Source organism: Meriones unguiculatus, chromosome 2, assembly GCF_030254825.1.
Source record: "Meriones unguiculatus strain TT.TT164.6M chromosome 2, Bangor_MerUng_6.1, whole genome shotgun sequence".
In the NCBI taxonomy this organism is placed as follows: domain Eukaryota; kingdom Metazoa; phylum Chordata; class Mammalia; order Rodentia; family Muridae; genus Meriones; species Meriones unguiculatus.
The window spans coordinates 101,447,897-101,465,049 of NC_083350.1; the positions used below are offsets into that span (position 1 = coordinate 101,447,897).

Genomic DNA, 17,153 nt, shown 5'->3' on the forward strand with positions numbered 1-17,153 from the left:
GATATAAACATGGTTTTGTTTTGATCCCAGGTATAGGATATGGGAATGATTCAGATTGTCCATAGCAGCAAACTATTTGCCTGGTGCAGGCTCTGAGAGGGGCCCTTTGCCAGCTGCAGATAGTTTATTTCTCAGGACTCTGAGGGGAAACCAAGGCCAGAGCCCAGGGAGTGTTGAGGAGGCTGCTGGCGCTCCACCCTGCTGCTCCTGGTTGCCATTGACGCAGTGTGAGGAGATCTTCTGAAAGGAAGATCGGACTTCCGCAAGGAACCCGACAACCCTAACCAGCAGGAAGCAGCTGAGGAAAACTATGCCCCTTCTCCCCATTAATCTTTCTCTCCTTGCCAGTGTTGGGGTGCTGGAAGGGATTGGGGTGGATAAAGGAGAAAGCGGCATAAAATTTTAAATAAAATAGTTTTAAAAGTATGCTTGCTTTCTTAGCCACCACTCCCTCTGTTGCAATCTGCCATGAGCTGACGTAGAACCAGAGGTTGGTGCGGGCCTCTCCAGATCTCATGTCGTGCTTTTTGAGACATGAACATACACAATTGTGAGTTAAAAAAAACCTCTTCATCCCAGAAGTAGCATGCTTCAGGTGCTGCGGCAGCAAAAACTGATTAATGCAGAGTGTCTTGATTTACACTGAACATAGCAACACCTCACTAATTCCAGCTCTGTCAGCCTGATTTTCATGATGGTTTGGTGACTGATGTTTATTTGTGAAATCACTATTTCGCAAATAGGACAACAATCATTTATCTAAATGTTTACATAAATAATCATTCACTCTGCAAATAATTTTGTGATCTTTTGAATCTTTCAAAAAACTCCGTAGACAACACTGCTGATCTACTTCTGGGCTGTCAGGAAACAACAATGGTAATAATTTATTGAGAACTCTAAAACCTTTTCTATGGCTTTGCGATATTAAAAAAAATAAAATGAACTTTTTTTTTCTTAAGGCTGCCTCATTGATGTTGATTAAGATGTGTCCACATAGGGGAGTTTCCATATCTGTGCAAGATATCAAGTCTTGAACTCTGTGGCAAAGCTTTATTCCAAAGGCTGACAGGATTTTAAAGATGGAAGGACACCTCTGGCCCAGAAGGCCCTGACTGACTAGAAAGCATCTTAAAAGACAAACCGTGGAGAGAGAAGAGTCTGTCTGTTCCTTAGGAATTGTAGCGTTGGCCTCGTCAGGCCAGAGCACTAGCCCAGTGTTCACAGAAACAAAACAGAACTCTCAGGCCAAGTGTGTTTCTCCCACAAAGGAATTTCTGAGCGCTCTCATCATGTCTCAGAATATCTGTAGCCAATCTGTGAAAAACAACTCTTCGTTTCACCACGATAGCTTTACCTGCTTACACATCCAGGTATATAACAGGTTCAAGCCAAGTAAGTGAAGAGTAAAGCATTGACACGTGATTAGGCTTACGTGACACAGTTCTGGCAAGCCACGGAAGTGCTTTCACTTACATGGATGCATTTGATGCAGAGACAGTGTCTTCTCTGTTCGTCCAGATCTATCATTTTTCAGGTAGATTTTTATCTTATTACATTATTTCTGTGGAGGTGAGGGGTGTGTCAGGCACACACCACGTGAGTGTGTGGGGTCAGAGGGTGACTCTTAGGAGTTCTCTCCTTCTGCTATGTGAGTCCCAGGCTCGAACTCGGGCCACCAGGCTGAGACTTAACCCACTGAGTCGTCTCATTGGCCCAAATCACTTTTTATAGATGACTTTTCCTTTAGCTATAACGTAATCAATTAATTCATGATGGCCTCCAAACTGGTAAATCAAATGCTCCCATCTAGAAAGAAATCAAACAGTTGTTTGAGTGCATGTAAAGCAAAAGCATCACTGTGTCAGTGAATACTAATTTAAAGTGAATTCTGTGTGAGTATCTGTGTGTTTGTGTGTGTACATTCATGTACGTGTGTGGGGTTTGTCTGCTCACCTGTGTGGCTGTGTGTAGAGGCCAGTGGTCCATTTTGGGATATCTTCCTGAATCACTCCACCTTATTTTTGAGCAGCTCTGTAACTGAACCCAGAGTTCCTCTATTTGACTAGACTGGCTGGTGGGCAAACTCCAGGCATTCCTATCTTTGTTTCCCAGTGCCCAGAGCACAGGCCTGTCCTGCCAAGCCCAGCTTTTCACATGGACACTGGTGCTAAGGGCCAGGCCCTCATGTTTGTACAGCAAGTGTTTTATGAACTGAGCCAGTTCTCCAGCCCCGGAACTTTAAAAAACTGATCCACGAGTGACGCATGCACATTATCTTTGATGGAAAGAGGAGATTCTTCCAGAAGGAAGAAATTATGGAGCTGTTCTCCTTTGTTGGGACCCGAGGGCTGTGACAGGCTGATGAGGGTAAAAAAAGATACAACATTCCCAATACTTAGAATTAGACACTATGACCCAACTTGTAACATTGGAGGCCTAGGTCATAGGAGACCATGGGTGAGTATTAAGAACTCAGGAATAGAACAGCTGAGTAGAGCCTTTGAGAGCCATTTGATTCCATGAGTCAGAGAAAGAATAAGTCAGAACCAGAGTGACAAATAGAACTGAAGAGAAGCAGCAGGTCAGGGAGGCAAGCACCAAACCAAATATACAGGCCAGGGGACAAGTCCCAAGTCCAGGAAAACAGAAAGAATTGAAGGCCCAAGAAAATCCAGGCCAGCTGAAGAGACTTGAGGGCTGGCTTTATTGTGCAGCGGACGGAGGATCTCAAAGGAGAGTTTCTGGTTGAAAGGGGTAAAGAGAGAGGGGCCAGGTAGTATGGCATCTGCACAGAGCCTGACACTTAAATAACAAGTGGAAAGGGACCTAAACCCTGTCTGCACCAAATCGGATAGCTAATGGTTAGTACAGTTAGCACTGGTTTGGGAGGACGCTGACCTGGATGCGCTGATGATGATGAGATCCCCCTGCTTGCCGACCTCCAGAGATCCGTGTGTGTGAGATTTCCCCAGAGCATAAGCCGCATTGATGGTGGCAGCGGCCAGGGCCTCTGGCATGGACATTCTCATGTTCACACAGGCCAGGTGCATGACCATTGGCTAAGGCAAGAAGAGAAAGCATTGGAGGAGAACAGAGCAGCGACTTCTAGTTAGGACACTCTCCACACAGCCCAAGTGAAGGCAGTTAAATGTATGTCTGGAAAGAGTAGCTCAGGAACAGTTTGTGCTTAGTGTGTAAAAGGCTTCAGATTTTATTCCACTCCACTTCCAATATATATATTCTATATTACATAATTATATATAATATATTATATGCACATATATAATAATTTACATCTATTATATTATATTTTACATACATATATGTAATATATATAGCTAAGTTGCTATTGGAAACTGCAAATTTACACATAACATTCTTAAGTTTGGGGCAAATTCCCTTATTATTTAATAGTACTGTGTGTTTAATATTTACCTAGAGATTTTCAAGACCTTTTGCTGTGGAAGAAGCTTGCCTCCACCCTTACTCATTAAATCCTCACTGAGTTTCCTATGTATGCCCCAGAGAAAGAAAATGGCTTAGTCTCAAAGATGATTATCAGAAGATAATTCAAATCGAGATTTATCTCTTCAGACAGGGATGCATGTGTGTGAAGAAAAATTCAGTTATACCCCTGATTACACGCTTCTCCTTTTTCCTCTCAGGGAAATATTTTTATATTTTAAAATACATTTCTACAACTAATGCAAAATTTATATATGCTCCGTAGTTTACTCTGTTCAGAGAAATATCTGGAAAATAATTACCATCGAAAAGCAGTATGCATTGGGGTTGAAATCACTGCCCAGAGCAACTATGACTCCCTCATCTAACATCTTCCTGGCTTGAGGCTGCTTCAGCCTGAAGGGGGAGAGGGAGAAAAAGGTGTCAGTCTCCAACTGGAACTTTTGCAGAATAGATGCAAGAATGAAGAGGACATTTCATGTCCTAGACGAAGAGAGAAAGCTCCAGGGTAAGTAGTGGAGTGGAGGGGAGCATGAACATGACCCAACATTTTATGGAGTTACCTATGGTTTGCACCTCTAGGTGGATGACTTTGTACCACTGCTTCTGCATCTCGTCATCTGAGTGTCTACCATCAGCAGCACTCGAAGGAGGTTTTTGTTGTTATGTTGTTTGTTTGTTTTTACACTGAGCCTCTGAAGTCTGTGTCCTCACAAGGTGTATTTGAAGGCATTGTGTTACTGTAAGGTAAGAAAGGCCCTTACCTCAGCATGTAGGCCGTGGTGGGCAGAAGGACTGCAGAACACCTAGCCGCAGCCATGGCGGCAATGCCTTCTTCGCTTACTTCCTCCAGGTGGCTGATTGCCCGTGCTCCCAGTTCAGCCCCAAGCTAGGCAGAACGGGCAGAGAGGGAGAGCTTTAACAATACAACGAGAATTCAATGAAACACCATGGCATGTCTTCCCCTGCTCTGTGAAGAATTCTTGTCAACTACTTCTGCTGAGTGCAAGTCCCCAAATAGATAGAGGGCTTGTCACAGACAGCCATTTGAAGATTAGCATGTTGGTGGTAAAACTAGTCTTAAAGTGGGGTGTGGTGGCTCACATCTGTAATCCAAGCACTTGGAAGACTGAGGCAGGAGGATTGCCAGCCTACGCTGGCTACACAGTAAGTTCCAGGCCAGCCAGAGCAATATAGAAAGACCTTGTTTCAAAAAGCAACAAAAAAAGCAAACACACAAAATTAATCTTAAACATAATTGGTATTTTCTGAAACAATTTTTTGACTCTCTAAGATCAGCATTAAAAAAGAGAACAATATCAGTAAAAATTAAAAAAAAATCTAATTAATCCAGCGTTCACAGAAACAGATCGAAGATGGCTATCTTGACATTCCATCCACTTTGGAAAAAAAATGTTTAGTTAAAAAAAAAAACAACTAAATAGTTTGAGGCTGTGGACTTGAAAGTGTCTTTTTTTTCTGCAGCAGAAACATTGGGACTTGATTGACATCAGACGGCTCAGAGAAGCACTGCATGATGAGCAGGAAAGCTTTACGGAGGCCCTCTTCTCGGCTTCCTTTGTCATAGACTTTTCATTCCTGACTGCCCAGGTTTCACACACACACACACACACACACACACACACACACACACAATCCCAGACTGAAGACCGGCATGCTAAACAACCCAAGAGAAAGAATGCAGACTGACCCTTGCTGTTACACCATGGCTGGGAGAGGCTGCAGTGCCTTACCGGAGCGAGGTGCAGACCCCTGCTATCCGCAGTGTGCTCCAGTCTTAACATGTCTGGACCCGGGGATCTGGGAGGTCTGGTGGTCCACAGGAAACTCTTAGGGGGTGTTTCTCTCTGACTTTGGAATCTCCCTTGCTTTTCGAATCTTATTAAGGGTACTGGATTCTCTCAGTTTAATTCACGGGTTGCTCTCTCTCTCTCTGACCAATAGTAACTCACAGGCCACACAGATCACATTCATTCAACAGAACTGGGAAACATTTGCTTGCAAAAGTCTTTCTATACCCCAGGCACTGTACTGACCTCCACGGATGGGGAGTTTTAAGTGTTGGGTGCATGTTTAGCCAGTGGGGGAAAAAAAAGCAAGTGAAGCCACAATCCAGTCTTCAGGAGATTTGGGATGGGGTCCCAGAGGAGTGGTAGCTAAGGTGGTGTGTGGATGAGAGTGTGAACTAGAAAAACAGCAGGTGCGGGGATAGGATATTAATGGTACTTTGTCACTGCTGGTTTGTGATAGAGAGGCAGAGGGGGTGAAAATAGAGGAGAGAGGGAATGAAAAATAAGGAAGGCCCAGATCCTGGTGCAACATTCTAAGCTTTGCCTTAGGGTTTTTGTTGCTGCAGTGAAACACTAGCAACATAAAGCAAGTTGGGGGGTGGGGTTATTTGGCTTACATTTCCACATCACTGTTCATCATCAAAGGAAGTCAGGACAGGAACTCAAATAGGGCAGGATCCTGGGGGCAGGAACTGAAGCAGAGGCCAGGGAGGAGTGCTGCTTACTGGCTTGCTTCCCATGGCTTTCTCAGCCTGCCTTCTTATAGAACTCCAGGACCACCAGGCCAGGGATGGCACCACCCACAGTGAGCTGGGCCCTCCCCCATCAGTCACTAATTAAGACAATGCCTTACAGTCAGATCTTATGGAGGCATTTTCTCAACTGGGGCTCCCTCCTTCTAGCCTCTGTGAAGTTGACATAAAATTAGCCATCACAACTGACTGCTACTCAACATGATACACACATGTTAAGTCACAACCTTTCCTTTTCTCGTTCATTCCAAAAAGCACACATTAATAGAAACATTACAATACAAACATTCCAATTTTTAAAAGTCCCAGTCTTTAAAAAAATTCAAGTGTGTTAAAGCCTGTAAGAGGGGGAGAATGGAATGCCTAGGGGAAATGGGTTAGAGGGCTGCATTCAAATGGCCTCCGTGGGAGAGGATACACTCAGTCCTGTTGCAACTGGATGTACCAGAGTGAGTTGGTACCGTTGGGGAGACCTTCCTTTCTCTGAAGAGAATGGGAAGGAGTGGGGAGAAAGGGCCAAGAGGGGGGGTCTGGGAGAAGATGAGGGAGGGGGCTTCAATCAGGCTATAAAGTGAATAAATAAATTGATGGAAAAAATGGAGAGAAGATTGAAGGGAAAGAGAGCAGTGACGAAATCCCAGTAGGTTGCTGGTGGTTTGAGCCGCACAATGATGTCAGGGACAGGGACATAGAGATACTTGGGAACAGAACTGAGCAGACTTGATGACCAGCTGAAGGGAGGGAGGATGCAGATTGATGTCCTACATTGTTTACTTGGCTAACAGACAGCAAACAGACAGTGGTGTTCGCTGAGGTGTGAAACACAGGCCAAGGTTTGAGAGCGACACTAAGACAGCAAGTCAGACGTGCTGAACTTGAGCCACAGGACGGGCACTGCCACTGTTTGTGTCTCAAGGGTGGCGGGTGTTTTATTCAGCTCTAGGCTTACAGCAGGGACTCCTAGACGCAGCTGGGCGTGATGGCACACCTTTAATCCCAGCACCTGAGAGGCAGAAGCAGGTGGATCTCTAGGAGTTTGAGGCCAGCCTGGACTACATAGTGAGTTCCAGGATAGCCAAGTCTATTCCTCATTACCTTCCTTGTTGCTGGAATCTTCCTAGCACAGTGTGGAAAGATGAATGAATGAACCGGGGCAGCATGTACAGTCAGTCATGCATGTCATCCTGTCTTTCCATGCACTGTACAACATTGATCTGTTGCTGTCACAGAGGGTCATAAAAGCTTCGTGAGAGCTGGCAGTACCACACTAGTGTATCTCTGTGTAGTGTGAAAGTTGGTCCTGAGTTTGCCTTCTACTGCTGTCTATAAGATCACCACCAAAGCAACTCGGGGGGAAAGGGCTTATTTCCTCGTAAGTGGTTCCGGTCCATCATCACGAGAAGTCAGGGCAGAAACTCAAGATCTAGAGGTGCAAAGTGAAGCAGAGGCCATGGAGGAGTGCTGCTTACTGGCGTGCTCCCTGTCGCTTGCTTAGCCTGCTTTCTAGCTCCACCTGCCCAGAGGTGGCATCACCCCCGTGTGCTGGATTCTCCCACGGCAGTGGGTAATCAGGAAAATGCCTCTCAGGCTTGCCCACATGCTAGTGTTATGGAGGCCTTGAGAAATTTTTCTCAAGTAAGGTTTCTTCCTCCAAGATGACCCTTCTTTGCGTAGGATTGACAAAACCAAAACAAACAAACAAAAAAACTAACCAGCACAATCATCATCTTGACTAGACTGGAAATCACACTGGAGACAAAGCTCTCCATGCGTCTATGACAGCATTTCCAGAGAGGTTTAGCGGAGGGGTAAAGACTCTCTGAATGTGGGTGACGCTACTGGGGTCTTAGATTGAATAAAAAGGAAGAAGCAAGTGAAGTCCCAGCATACCTCTGCTTCCTGACCGGCTGCAATGTGACAGCTGCCTCACATTCCTGCTGCCACGACTTCCCCACCGTAACAGACTATGTCCCTAAACCATGAGCCAAAATAAGCCCTTCCCCTCTAGAGCTGCTTCTTCCGGGTACTTGTCACAGTCAAAGAAAAGTAGCTAATACACGTGCCAACCAGAATATGCCACTAACTTGGTACATGAGATCCCAGGGGTGCTTCTCTTCCCGTGACTAGCACCAGGAGGTGACTATAAAAGAAATGATCTGGCTGGCGTAGCCCAGTGCTCAAGCACCTGCTCTGCAAGCCCAGGACAATGGCCGCCTCAGGAAGCAGCGGGCAAACAGAAATAAGCTGTGTGTGTACAGATTTGTATCCAAGTCTGTGTGTAGATATGAATACACATGTGCCTGTGAGGATCCTTCCGTGTGTGTGTGTGTGTGTGTGTGTGCAAGTGTGTATGTGTATAAGTGTGTCTATGTCTATGTGTTTGTGTGTGTGTCTGTGTGTGTTTGCATTTGTCTCTGACTATGAGTATGTCTTGTATGTATGTGTGTATCTCTCTGTGCATGTGTGAATGTGAGTGTCTCTATGTGTGTCTGTTGTGAATGTGTGTAAATGTGTGTGTGTGTGTGTGTGTGTGTGTGTGTGTGTGAGAATGTGTGGAGGTCAGAGGATAACCTCAAGTTTTGTTCCTCAGGCATTAGTCACCTGTTTATCTGTCTAGCCTTCCTTCTTCCCTTTCTTTCTCTCTCTCTCTTCCTCCCTTTATTCCTCACAACCTCCCTTTCTTCCTTCCTTTTTTTCTTTTTCACAGGGTCTTTTTTGTAGATCTGGAATTCACCAAGTACTTTACCCAGCTATCTGTTTATCTCTACCTGTCAAGGGCCAGGATTATAAGCACAGAGCATCATGCCTACATGGCTTTACAGGAATCCTGCAGATCAGACTTGGGTCTTTGTACTTGCAAGGCCAGCGTTTTATTGAGGGAACCATGTCGCGGTTCCTCAAGAAAGTTTCTGCAGAAGCCAGGAATTCACAGGCTCAGCCAGACCAGAAACTTCCCATTCTCTATCTTTTCAGAAGGCTACTCCTAACTCGGAACAAATGAATCATTTTTTCTGTGCCACAGGTGTGCAGGAAGCCAATGGTCAGCCATACCTCAGCAGCCTTCATTGGGTGGAGCTCATCCCCATGGAAGTTGATCTGTAAGCCCATCTCTTTCCCGGCTTTGAGAATCCTTTTGGTAGTATCCAGCTCAAAGACGCCCTTCTCACAGAACACGTCTATGTTGTCCACACGTAGTTCCCCATTTTGACCAAGTTCCTTCAGCCTTGGCAGGTGGTTACTGATGATGTCATCAGCAGCTTCAACTGCAGTTTTTCCTCTAATGGAAGAAAATGAGATTATCCTGGGCATATTCTTTATAAATGTGATACTTGGATGTTTTGATATGCATATTCTTTAATATATGTGATATGTAATACATTGCATATAATATGCATGTAATACATATACTTATTATAATAAGTATGTGTATTATATACACATATACTTATTATGTATATATATGTATATATATATACATATATGCACTATATCACATTTAAGAATATATATAGTTCAACAAAGGAAGGATAATAAACAGTATAGGCAAATGAGCTTAAGCTTCACAAAGGGAGGGAAAGAGACTAGAAAAGAACTCAGAAGCCAGGTGTGGTGGCACACACCTGTAATCCCAGCATTCAGGGAGGCAGAGGCAAGCAGATCTTTTGAGTTCAAGGTCAGCCTGGTTTATAGCCAAGGCTACACAGAGAAACCCTGTCTCAAAAAGAAAAGAAAAGAAAAAAGAAAAGAAAAGAAAGAAGAGAAAGAAAAGAAAGAAGAGAACTTAGAACTCAGAGCATTTGGCAGTTGTGCTGTGCTCATTCAGCAAGTGTAGTAGTGAGACTTCAGCTACAGGACCTTATTATACACAGAGGTGTAAACTGCTCAGCTTCACTAGGCTCTATGGCCTTTGGGGATGCCACCAAGGCTGAATCTCCATATCAAGGACACTTAGAGGGCACCCTGACCCCAGCTGTCACACTGCCTTTTCTTCTTCTCTAGTCACATGTTTTCATAAAGCCTTTACCTAAGGCCTTCTCTCCCCCTAACAGGAGTGGAACAGGGAAAAGAAAGCCTTACAATCCTCTGTAAAATTTGGGCGATGTCAGCCATGGGCAAGGGCAGAGCCTTTGACATCAGACAGACATGGGGCACCCCCATTCCTACTCACTCCATAATTTTAGACAAGTGATTTGGCTGTTATCTGCAAATCATGGGTAAATCAGTAGGAATCAAGACACAAGCTTTAGAGGCTCCTTGGCAGCTGGAGATGGTTTCTATAAAACTCCAGCCTTGAATTGGGTGTAGTGGCACACACCTTTAATCCCAGCACTCTGGGAGGCAGAGGCAGGTGGATCACCATGGCTGTGAGCTTGAGGCCAGCCTGGTCTACAAAGCAAGTCCAGGACAGCCAAGGCTACACAGAGAAATCTTGCCTCAAAAAAAAAAAAAAAATTTTTTTTTTTTTTTTTTTTTTCAAAAACCAAACCAAAACAAAAGCAAACTCCAGCCTTGTATTTGTACTTGACATAAAGGCTCACACAGCAACACATGCAGATGGACCAGAGAAGGTCACCAAGAAAGGTGTGTACATAAATTATGTCTGCTTCTCACAACAGTGATGTAGAACAGGGTGCATGCAAGTCTTAACTACCTACATGTTATTCGCGTTTGAAGGCATTAAGAAACGCCCTTAAAAATCACTCTAGCTAGCAGTTAAGCAGCATTTAAACTCAGGATTGGATACTTTAAGAAGTTTAAAAGGCAGGCCATTCCGTACTTTATATTCCACTTGAGAACACCTACCTCTTACAATAGACAGGCTCTTTCAAAAGTCTCAGCTAAAACTTCAATAATTTCAAAAATATAAATTATAAAAGCTTAAAACAAAGATTACTGAAAAATCAAATATTTATTTATTTATTTATTTTTGCATGAGCAGTTGTATATTTTTTCTTTGAGTCAGGATCTTACTATGTAGCCCTGGCTGGCCTGGAACTTGCTCTGTAGACCAGACCAGGCTAGCTTCAAACTTACAGAGCTCCTCCAGCTTATGCCTTCTGAGTGCTGATATTAAAGGCGCCTCTGGAGTGTTTTGTTTTGTTTTTAAATACAAAAACAGCCTTAATTTTTTTGGTTCATCTAATTGAAGGTAGTAAGTGAATGTCAACATTAACCATTATATCCCTATACAACACAGCGACATAGCTATTAGCAGCATGCTGTATTCACTTAAACTACTCCGAAACAGAAAGGAAGCCTTTCCCCACAAAAAGCAGCAAGGGCGCCATGCATATGCCAGTGTGATTCAGCCTCTTCAGGATGTATGCGCATTTCCAAACATCCTGTATAGAATAAATACTCACAGTTTTAAATGTTCAAATAACGTATATTTTAAAGTTCATAAAAGTAAAAAAAAAATTAAATTAAATTATTTAAATATAGGTATTGTTTGTAACAATATAGGTATTGTTTGTGGCAGGTACATGCTCCATTCATCAAGCTCAAGACTGGGCAGGTATTGTTTGTAACATAAGTCTGTGGCAGGTACATGATCCATTCATCAAGCTCAAGACTGGGCAGAGTTTGGAGACACCTGCTCTGTCAACCTTTCAGCTCTGTCTACAAGTTCCAGGGCGGAAAGGAACGGAACAGCCAGGATATAAGCACAGAAGGAGGATGGAATTATTTGCAGTTGAGTTAACAGATTAGCAAACGCCCTTCTGCGGACGTTTAGACTGCTCAATTTTACCTCGTAGAGGAAGTAACTACTAATTTTTCCAGCACTTTATGCTAATGATTAGCATGGGAAAGTATTTGAATTAGCAGCTTTAATTTGAAAGGACTCGCAAAGGGCCGTTCTTTATACTGTCGAAAAGAAGGCTTGGAGTAATTGCCTCCTTTTTCATCCTTAAAGGACTGGGGAAACTGCTGTTGGGACCCTCTTCCTAAAAAAACGCCTGGGCAGCAAGCTTCTCTTGATGGTCTTCTGGCAAAAGCTGTAGTGCTAGCGCGCCTCCACCCTCCAGAGAACACAGCCCTGGCTCAGTGCCTGAGTGACAGCTGGACCCCACCATGGCGATTACTTGGGTATTGAATGAGCCCCGCAGTAAGTGGCAGAGAGGCTGAGGGGCAGCTCCCGCCGGGCGCGCTCGATTACACGCAGGATCTTGAGCTCCGTCTCCAGGTCGAGGCCGTATCCGCTCTTGCACTCCACTAGCGTGCTGCCGGCCCTCATCATGCACCGCAGCCGCTGCTGGAAGGAGCGAGACAGTTCCTCCTCCGAGGCTTGGCGGGTGTGCGCCACCGTGAAGTTGATCCCTCCGCCGGCCTGGTGAATGTCCATGTACGTGGCCCCTGCCAACTGAATGCATGTCTCACTCAGGGATGGTCCAGGTTTGCAGAACCTGCCTCCAGGGGTGATAATAGAAGATGACTAAGGGGTTCAGCAGGAAAGAGCGGGTGCTGCTGTTGCAGAGGACTAAGATTCGGGTCCCAGCATCCATATGGCAGCTCGCAACCAGCTCCAGGGGAATCTCTCTCTCTCTGTGTCTCTGTCTCTGTCTGTCTGTCTCTGTCTCTGTCTCCACCTCTGTCTCTCTCTCACACACACAATTTAAAAATTAAAAAAAAAAGGTAAAATAAAAATCAGTTTTACAAGACAGTTAAGAAGAAGCTGGGTACACTTGCAGGCCTTTGATGCCAGCACTCAGGAAGTGGAGGCAGGGGGATCAGAAACTCAAGGCCTAGTTCAGCTATATAGGGAGTTAGAGGCCAACCCGTGCTACGTGAGACCCTGATTCAGCCAATCAGTGAAACTAGTTTAAGAAACAGTAGGACACGGGCACCAACAGCCAGATCAGAAAGAAGGACACAGTACTTGAAGACCCTCCTAGCTGTGCCGTTGGATACTTGGGCGGTGGAGATGGGTGATGTGATCCCTGGGCAAATGAGCACCTCTGAAAGCTGTGATACTTAACACTCAGATACAGGAATATTTCAGTGTTTTAACAGTGAGGCCAGCCCCAGCAGATAACCAGCCCAGCCTCAGCTCATTCTAGGTCCCTCAGCATGTTTGAGAAAAAAAAAGCTTAGAAGGTTTCAGGAACCCAAAGCAATTATTCAGCTTTCTACCAACCAAGCTCAAGGGCAGACTCATGTCCTTTGGGTACCAGAGTTTGGAACCTAATGTCTGTCACTCAAGCAAATAAAGAGGTTCTTGCTGTAATCCTAGTATCACTAGTTATCTGGACAGCAGGAAGTGGTGCAGCTAAAGCGTGCAAGGCTCTGGGCTAGACTTGGCCTGGCCCTGCCGTCCTCAGCTCGCCTACATCCTCCCTTCCCCAGACCTCACTTTCTCCATCATCGGTATGCTAAGAGCATTTGGACCACAATCTCTAAGACGGCTTTTAGTTCTGAAATTCAGTTCAATAATGAAATTATCTTAAAAGCAGTTCTGATTTGTTGAAGAAGATACGAGATAGCTGAAGAAGCGGATTCTTATCCTATTTTCCAAAATAATGTAATATCACTGCTAGGCTGCACTTTTTTTTTTCCTTAAAAATGTGATCATGATTGCATTTTCAAGCTGACTCCTGTTACTGATACAACTACATTTTATATTCTTCATAAGTCTCATATTTCTAAGGAAATAAGGGGAATAATGTAAGGCATTTTATTTTTTTGTTTAGTAATGTTTTTTTCCAAGTTCATCTACAGTGAACAGTGATTTTCAAACTATTTCTTGAAATCCATTCAAAAGTTACTTATTCAAAATTATAAGTCCTGATTTAGAATACAGGAAGGGAACAGAATCAGCTAGCAAGTTCCTGAACTCTGTGAAAAAAAAAAAGTCTATAGTTGAAAGTCTTCAAATACCTCTTTTCTTAAACTAGTTGCGAGCTGGCATCATATAAAGATTTAGGGCCATTTCAACTAAGTCAATTTTCTTGTCATTTGTGTTCCTTATTAAGAGGAGTAACGATAACTATTGAAAAGATAGGCAGCATAGCTTGGCCACTTAGGTAATCATTAGAAGAGACATCCTGTTTGTGCTTTATTGATTGGCTGTCGTTCACTGCGGTTACCTTCATGGCGAACTCATGGACCCTTTCCCCAGCCCACACTGGATGTGTGTGCGCGTCCACCAAACCTGCAACCAAAGGTGAGAAACAGAAGGTGCTTACACCGTGCGTGCCTGACTGTCCCACACTGCTCTGAGCGAGTAGTGACGGCCATCCAGCTTGGAGGAGGGAGAGGGTGCAAGACTTGGTGAGGTTCCCTCTATGCGGCTGATCTAGAAAGTTCTAATACAGGAGAATAACTCAACACAATGCAAATGTCCCTTAGAGACAGACACCCAGCTCGAATGTTCGGTAACTATGCTCACCTCAAACTAACCTTGAGGCCAGCGTGGCAGAACTGTTAATTGAGCAAACTGAGAATGACATCACCAAGGAATAGAAAATGCACACCCTGCTATTTTGAGAAGAGATCATAAGGGAGGTGCAACTAGCTTCAAGAAAAACTTAAGAGAATCTGTGATCACTTTAGAGTATTAAACACGAAACCCCGTCGGCAAGGCAGAGCTTCAATACGTGGAAGCCACAGATATTTTTTAACACTGTGGTTAAGATTCTTTTGCAAACAGATCAAGGTCCTCTTTACTGTTCTGGAGCCACTGTTAAAACCATTTTCGGAGTTTTATGGAAAAGAGCACCAGTACCTGGCAAGATGCATTTCCCCGAGCAGTCAATTCTTTCCTCAAAAGTCTCTCCGGAAAACTGTCTTTGGATAACGTCAGCAGGGCCAATCGCTTTTATGAGCCCATCACTGAAGGGGGGAGGGGAGGAGGAGAAGAAATAGTTACTATGTTTGGGAAAATTTTTCTGGAAAATCTGATTAATGGTTTAAATATGCTTTGTCTGCCCTAAGGTTAGCCACCATTTCTAGGATCTCCTGTTGGCCTGGGTTTTTAGGAAAGTATGTCCACGGTGAAGACAAAAAGTCAAACCATGTGTACAAGAGATTGATTTTCTCTAAGACATGTGTTCCACTAGATCCCTAAATTATGCCTGAACACGGGCCCACTCAGAGTAAAGACTACATTTCCCAGACGCCCGTTAGTCACTGATCCTTATTTGTCGTGACTTGACTCTGAAAGGCCCTCCAAAGGCTCCTGTGTTGAAAGGGTGACCTCTGATGTAGCAGTGTTCTAAAGCAGGGTTCTGGAAAAGTAATCAGGACCAGAAGGTTCTGGTCTCATCAGTGAATGAAACCATCAATGGCTTCTTTCTTGTTGGGGTACTTGGGAGATGGTGGAATTTAGGACATGGGGCCTGCCTGAAGGGACTGGGCTTTGGGGAGCATGTTCTTTTGCAACTGTATCTTTTCCCTGGCTCCTCCCTTTCTGTGCCTCTGCTTCCTGACCGGGCTGGGATAAACCTCTTTAATCTGCTCTCCCCCTTCCCAACATTTGGCCCATCACAGGCCAGAACAATGTCACACTGAAACACAAAAGCTCTTTCCTTTGTCATTCCCCCCAGGCACATTGTCCCAGTAATGGGTCACTCACAGGACTGTGGGCATTTGGACGAAAGCAAACTTAGGGATAGAGCAAGAAACTAATATATATTTGTTAAAAATTTAATTTGTATTTTGATTTTGAATCCTGACAGCTTTTATCTGGCTGAGTTCAACAACCTCCCCCCTTTGCAGCTGATCTGCTGGTAGAGAGGACCAGCCAGGTTAGAGACTGGCCTATGTATGAATGCAAGGCAAACACGGTGCCCGTACTTGGGACTCCCCTGTTAGGAATACCTTTCTCTTCTTCTGTCATGTCCCGAAGGGCATGAAGCTGAATTTAACCAGGAATCACAAGGCAAAACAGTCTGGCAAAGGGTTGTGCAGAGCGCTATTTGTGTTTTATGAGTCCTAAATGGAGATCTCAGCCTGTGTAGGACGACTCGGAGGGCTCGGGGTTCTCTTCCGGACCACGTTAACCACACAGCTCTCCGAAAGAACATGGGCTGTCATTCAGTGGGGTGTTCCTAGTGCCGTGTTTGAACAAAGCATCCAATGACATGCTTACTCAAGGAAGCTAGAAATCACCTTCCAAAGGCGCTAAGATTTTTGGCCCTTTGGTACCTATTCAACATTCTCAGTGCAATGGTGAGATTTCACTGTTCACTACTAAGTGGGAAAATATAAACTACAAAATGATACATGTTCATTCCTTCTCTTCAAAAGGTGCAGGTGTTTGCACATTACTATTTACTTCAGAAAACAACTGGAAAGCAAAGCACCTGAATGCTAGCGTCAGTTCCCTGATGCAGGGTTTGAGTGATTTTTCTGGTCAGCTGGGGTTTTGTTTGTTTTAAGACAGGGTCTCACTTGGCTGCCCGGAGCTATGTAAATCAGGCTGTCTTCAAACTTCCTACCTCTCCCTCCAAAGTGCTGGTATTAAAGGCATGGCTACTATGCCCGACTATGTGATGCATTCCACTAATGAAGAGGGAAAGAGGAAGGATGTGATGTTAGCGTTATTTAAAAGTGGTTTTGTTTTTTAGTTCTTGCTTTTTTTTTGAGACAAGCTCTGACACGCAAGCTCTATATGCAGTCTAGGATGGCCTTGGACCACTGACCTCGCCTTCTGTCTCCTAAGTGTTGGGATCACAGATCTGGATCAATATCTGGAATTTTAGGGAGAAAAAAAATCTACGGAATCTTCCAGAATCCATACCCAAGCCCACCAGCTAATTAGTAGTGCTTAAGAAGCTACAGGGGGAATCGATGATCAATGGCCATGATGAAGGTGTTTTGTTGGAGAAAGGGCTTCTAGGGAAGCCCACCCAGCCTGTCCCCGGTACTCTGTACTCACGTGCCCACCACCAGGCTGGCGCCCTCCAGCACCGCCAGGCTGCGCAGCGCCGGCCCGGCCAGGAAGCGCTCTCCGCGGGCACACACCAGCACCACTTGCTGCGCGTTTTCCAACAGGAGGCGGTGGCGGCCCGCCATGGTTGTCCTAGCTGCCGGCCAGATGCGAAGGACGGCAGAGCCCGCGGCTGTGGCTCCGGGGCGGGAAGGGCCTGGGCAGCGCGGGGCGGGAGCTCGTTAACAGCCAGTG

The 17,153-nt window shown here is 44.8% G+C and overlaps 1 protein-coding gene across 2 annotated transcripts; it reads right to left on the reverse strand.

Moving 5' to 3' along the window:
- Positions 1–1,039: 1,039 nt before the first annotated feature.
- Positions 1,040–17,097, reverse strand: Amdhd1 (amidohydrolase domain containing 1). 2 transcript variants are annotated; one of them, XR_009589983.1, is made up of 10 exons: positions 16,908–17,097; positions 14,754–14,860; positions 14,116–14,180; positions 12,115–12,392; positions 9,083–9,308; positions 4,233–4,357; positions 3,771–3,864; positions 2,902–3,062; positions 1,957–2,040; positions 1,040–1,809 (listed from the first exon to the last, which is right to left on the reverse strand). XR_009589983.1 is itself a non-coding variant. In XM_021655472.2 (9 exons), the coding sequence occupies exons 1-9, from the start codon at positions 17,042–17,044 to the stop codon at positions 1,722–1,724; spliced, it is 1,281 nt and encodes a 426-aa protein (XP_021511147.2). In that variant the 5' UTR covers positions 17,045–17,097; the 3' UTR covers positions 1,040–1,721. The 2 variants fall into 2 exon arrangements, 1 of the variants encoding a protein (XP_021511147.2); XM_021655472.2 differs by lacking the exon at positions 1,957–2,040.
- Positions 17,098–17,153: the final 56 nt, after the last annotated feature.